This window comes from Lampris incognitus, chromosome 9 (genome assembly GCF_029633865.1).
Source record: "Lampris incognitus isolate fLamInc1 chromosome 9, fLamInc1.hap2, whole genome shotgun sequence".
Classification (NCBI taxonomy): domain Eukaryota; kingdom Metazoa; phylum Chordata; class Actinopteri; order Lampriformes; family Lampridae; genus Lampris; species Lampris incognitus.
In genome coordinates this window covers 61,438,013-61,444,247 of record NC_079219.1, presented here as the reverse complement: position 1 = coordinate 61,444,247, position 6,235 = coordinate 61,438,013, and the positions used below count along the sequence as shown (strand labels likewise).

General features: G+C 43.0%; 1 protein-coding gene across 1 annotated transcript in view; it reads left to right on the top strand.

Annotated features, from left to right (window-relative positions):
* Positions 1-508: 508 nt before the first annotated feature.
* The window catches only part of dpy19l1l (dpy-19-like 1, like (H. sapiens)), a 98,556-nt gene continuing 92,829 nt past the window's right edge, over positions 509-6,235 (top strand). The window contains exon 1 of the mRNA XM_056286098.1: positions 509-794. Coding sequence (XP_056142073.1) covers positions 563-794 — 232 coding nt within the window. The 5' untranslated portion in view covers positions 509-562. The remainder of the gene's footprint in view (positions 795-6,235) is intronic.

Genomic DNA, 6,235 nt, shown 5'->3' with positions numbered 1-6,235 from the left:
AAGGTGTCCAGAAAGGCCACTTCCCTTCTGGAGCGCCAAGGCCTCCCCCTCCCCCTCTGTTACCCTCGGGTGGTCGGTTGAGGATGTGCCGTATCGGGGCTCAGAGACACAGACTTGCTCCGTCCCCGCCGCCATGCGGTCGCTAAGCATGTGCTGTCCGCAGAGCGGAGCGCCCGTGTCCTGGGTCTGTGTGTGGGGAGTCCTCCGGCTCGGCTCGGCTCGGCTCGGCTCGGCTCGCCCGCTGTGGCCATCAGCGATGCGTCACTTCTGCCTTGCTGCTGCTGCTGCTGCTGCTGGGAGACTTTTGTTTACTGCCTTAAACTAAGATGCTCTTACTTCCCCTCCGACGACTCCCGCGTTACCCTGGTTACCAGCGCAAGCGGCTTGTAGTACCCCGGATGTCCGGCGGGGGGCGCCGCTTGATCAGATGTGGTAGGAGTGTTTGAGAGAGACGCGTGTGTGTGTGAGAGAGCGTCAGTCCGGCGTTACGGAGGCAGAACACGGCGCTGTGAGACGAGGACGGAGGGGCAGGGTACCGTAACCCTGCTCGGCGTGCAACAACATGGTGACCAAGAACAGAAGACAGACCGGCAAGACTCAGGCGATCCACGGCGATCGAGACAAGAGCCCGTTTGTCTCCCCCCTTGGTAAAAGCAGCGTGAGGCGGACGGGCAGAGACGGGAGAGGGCTGAGCGGCGGCGGCGGCGCTGCGCCCGGCGCGCTGTGGGGCGTCGGGAGCCGGCTGGGGCTGAGTCCCTCCGCGCTGCCGAGGCTGGGCTGCACTCTGCTGCTCGGTGAGTTGGACCCTACGTTACGTTACGTTACGTTGCGTTACGTTACGTTAGCTTGCGAGCTAGCTAGCTAGCTAAGTGTAGCCTAACCTCCAGTAGCGTCAGCTGGCTAGCGGCTTGTCTCCGCTGCCTGTGAGTAGCGTAGCTAGACTTAGCCCGGGAGCGTTAGCCTCGGAACCGGACTGCCTCGGAACTGGACGGTCTCGTCAACGTCGCGGTGAGTCCGTCAGAGCAGAACTGTCCAGTCCACATGACGTGGTTCTGTTCTGTTGGGCTTCTGCTTCAAGGCTGTTAAAACGAGATCTGGCAGAGTTCAAGCCCGTGTTCCAACATAACGCCCGAAAACGGGACACTGCTCACCCGGATAACACGTCTTCTTTTACTGCTTATTCATATTCCACAACAATACAGCTAAGCAACACACACACACACGCACACACACACACACACACACACACACACACACACCATGATTAAGACACAATACAGCTAAGCAACACACACACACACACACATACCATGATTAAGACACAATACAGTTAAACAACACACACCATGATTAAGACACAATACAGCTAAACAACACACACCATGATTAAGACACAATACAGCTAAACAACACACACACATAACGTGATTAAGCCAATACAGCTAAACAACACATACCATTATTAAGACACAATACAGCTAAACAACACATACCATTATTAGACAATACAGCTAAACAACACACACCATGATTAAGACACAATACAGTTAAACAACACACACCATGATTAAGACACAATACAGCTAAACAACACACACCATGATTAAGACACAATACAGCTAAACAACACATACCATTATTAAGACACAATACAGCTAAACAACACACACCATGATTAAGACACAATACAGCTAAACAACACATACCACGATTAAGACACAATACAGCTAAACAACATACCATTATTAAGACACAATACAGCTAAACAACACACACGCATACACACATACCGTGATTAAGACACAATACAGTTAAACAACACACACCATGATTAAGACACAATACAGCTAAACAATACATACCATGATTAAGACACAATACAGCTAAACAACACACACACAGGCATACACACACATACCGTGATTAAGACACAATACAGCTAAACAACACATACCATGATTAAGACACAATACAGTTAAACAACACACACCATGATTAAGACACAATACAGTTAAACAACACACACCATGATTAAGACACAATACAGTTAAACAACACACACCATGATTAAGACACAATACAGTTAAACAACACACACCATGATTAAGACACAATACATTTAAGCAACTGCATGATTAACAGCATAGTCACCACCAGGTATGTGTATTGTAGTAAGTATGTGTACAATGTAGTAAGTATGTGTATTTTAGTAAGTACTTATTCTGGTGTGTGTTGACCCAGTACTCATTCTTCTTCCAGATATGATAATAACTAACAATAATAATAATAGTAATAATAATAGTATTTATATAATAACAATAATAATAATATTCATGTAGCACTTTTCTAAAACAATGTTACAAAGTGCTTCACTAAAAACAACCCGATAAAACCAGAAAAGGCAAAAATAAGAGTCAGACCAAATATGTAAGAGTGAAAATAAAAACAGTATGCATAAAAACAAATATCAAACATATTCGAGGACTAGTCCCTTACAAGCGCCAGAAGACTCCTCCCTCCTTAACATGCGTCTTACTTTCTGCATAGGCATACACAAAATAAGACTATAAGGCAGGTATCACAGACTGAAGACTACAAGAATATAAGGCAGGTATCACAGACTGCAGACTACAAGAATATAAGGCAGGTATCACAGACTGCAGACTACAAGAATATAAGGCAGGTATCACAGACTGCAGACTATAAGAATATAAGGCAGGTATCACAGACTGCAGACTACAAGAATATAAGGCAGGTATCACAGACCGAAGACTACAAGAATATAAGGCAGGTATCACAGACTGAAGACTATAAGGCAGGTATCACAGACTGAAGACTATAAGGCAGGTATCACAGACTGAAGACTATAAGGCAGGTATCACAGACTGAAGACTATAAGACTATAAGGCAGGTATCCCAGACTGAAGACTATAAGGCAGGTATCACAGACTGAAGACTATAAGGCAGGTATCACAGACTGGAGACTACAAGAATATAAGGCAGGTATCACAGACTGAAGACTATAAGACTATAAGGCAGGTATCACAGACTGAAGACTACAAGAATATAAGGCAGGTATCACAGACTGAAGACTATAAGGCAGGTATCACAGACTGCAGACTACAAGAATATAAGGCAGGTATCACAGACTGAAGACTATAAGACTATAAGGCAGGTATCACAGACTGAAGACTATAAGACTATAAGGCAGGTATCACAGACTGCAGACTACAAGAATATAAGGCAGGTATCACAGACTGAAGACTATAAGGCAGGTATCACAGACTGAAGACTATAAGACTATAAGGCAGGTATCACAGACCGAAGACTACAAGAATATAAGGCAGGTATCACAGACTGAAGACTATAAGGCAGGTATCACAGACTGAAGACTATAAGGCAGGTATCACAGACTGAAGACTATAAGACTATAAGGCAGGTATCACAGACTGAAGACTATAAGACTATAAGGCAGGTATCACAGACTGAAGACTATAAGGCAGGTATCACAGACCGAAGACTACAAGAATATAAGGCAGGTATCACAGACTGAAGACTATAAGGCAGGTATCACAGACTGAAGACTACAAGAATATAAGGCAGGTATCACAGACTGAAGACTATAAGGGAGGTATCACAGACTGAAGAATATAAGGCAGGTATCACAGACTGAAGACTATAAGGCAGGTATCACAGACCGAAGACTACAAGAATATAAGGCAGGTATCACAGACTGAAGACTATAAGGCAGGTATCACAGACTGAAGACTATAAGGCAGGTATCACAGACTGAAGACTATAAGGCAGGTATCACAGACTGAAGACTATAAGACTATAAGGCAGGTATCCCAGACTGAAGACTATAAGGCAGGTATCACAGACTGAAGACTATAAGGCAGGTATCACAGACTGGAGACTACAAGAATATAAGGCAGGTATCACAGACTGAAGACTATAAGACTATAAGGCAGGTATCACAGACTGAAGACTACAAGAATATAAGGCAGGTATCACAGACTGAAGACTATAAGGCAGGTATCACAGACTGCAGACTACAAGAATATAAGGCAGGTATCACAGACTGAAGACTATAAGACTATAAGGCAGGTATCACAGACTGAAGACTATAAGACTATAAGGCAGGTATCACAGACTGCAGACTACAAGAATATAAGGCAGGTATCACAGACCGAAGACTACAAGAATATAAGGCAGGTATCACAGACTGAAGACTATAAGGCAGGTATCACAGACTGAAGACTATAAGGCAGGTATCACAGACTGAAGACTATAAGACTATAAGGCAGGTATCACAGACTGAAGACTATAAGACTATAAGGCAGGTATCACAGACTGAAGACTATAAGGCAGGTATCACAGACTGAAGACTACAAGAATATAAGGCAGGTATCACAGACTGAAGACTATAAGGGAGGTATCACAGACTGAAGAATATAAGGCAGGTATCACAGACTGAAGACTATAAGGGAGGTATCACAGACTGAAGACTATAAGGCAGGTATCACAGACTGAAGACTATAAGACTATAAGGCAGGTATCACAGACTGAAGACTATAAGGCAGGTATCACAGACCGAAGACTACAAGAATATAAGGCAGGTATCACAGACTGAAGACTATAAGGCAGGTATCACAGACTGAAGACTACAAGAATATAAGGCAGGTATCACAGACTGAAGACTATAAGACTATAAGACAGGTATCACAGACTGAAGACTACAAGAATATAAGGCAGGTATCACAGACTGAAGACTATAAGACTATAAGGCAGGTATCACAGACTGAAGACTATAAGACTATAAGGCAGGTATCACAGACTGAAGACTACAAGAATATAAGGCAGGTATCACAGACTGAAGACTATAAGGCAGGTATCACAGACTGAAGACTATAAGGCAGGTATCACAGACTGAAGACTATAAGACTATAAGGCAGGTATCACAGACTGAAGACTATAAGGCAGGTATCACAGACCGAAGACTACAAGAATATAAGGCAGGTGTCACAGACTGAAGACTATAAGACTATAAGGCAGGTATCACAGACTGAAGACTACAAGAATATAAGGCAGGTATCACAGACTGAAGACTATAAGGGAGGTATCACAGACTGAAGACTATAAGGCAGGTATCACAGACTTAAGACTACAAGAATATAAGGCAGGTATCACAGACTGAAGACTATAAGACTATAAGGCAGGTATCAGAGACTGAAGACTACAAGAATATAAGGCAGGTATCACAGACTGAAGACTACAAGAATATAAGGCAGGTATCACAGACTGAAGACTACAAGAATATAAGGCAGGTATCAGACTGAGGACTATAAGAATATAAGGCAGGTATCACAGACTGAAGACTATAAGACTATAAGACAGGTATCACAGACTGAGGACTATAAGACTATAAGGCAGGTATCACAGACTGAAGACTACAAGAATATAAGGCAGGTATCACAGACAGAAGACTATAAGACTATAAGGCAGGTATCACAGACTGAAGACTATAAGACTATAAGGAAGGTATCACAGACTGAAGACTATAAGACTATAAGGCAGGTATCACAGACTGAAGACTATAAGACTATAAGGCAGGTATCACAGACTGAAGACTATAAGACTATAAGGCAGGTATCACAGACTGAAGACTATAAGGCAGGTATCACAGACTGAAGACTATAAGACTATAAGGCAGGTATCACAGACTGAAGACTATAAGGCAGGTATCACAGACTGAAGACTAAGACTATAAGGCAGGTATCACAGACTGAAGACTACAAGACTATAAGGCAGGTATCACAGACTGAAGACTATAAGGCAGGTATCACAGACTGAAGACTATAAGACTATAAGGCAGGTATCACAGACTGAAGACTATAAGGCAGGTATCACAGACTGAAGACTATAAGACTATAAGGCAGGTATCACAGACTGAAGACTGTAAGGCAGGTATCACAGACTGAAGAATATAAGAATGTAAGGCAGGTATCACAGACTGAAGACTACAAGAATATAAGGCAGGTATCACAGACTGAAGACTATAAGACTTTAAGGCAGGTATCACAGACTGAAGACTATAAGACTATAAGGCAGGGATCACAGACTGAAGACTATAAGACTATAAGACAGGTATCACAGACTGAAGACTATAAGACTATAAGGCAGGTATCACAGACTGAAGAATATAAGACTATAAGGCAGGTATCACATACTGAAG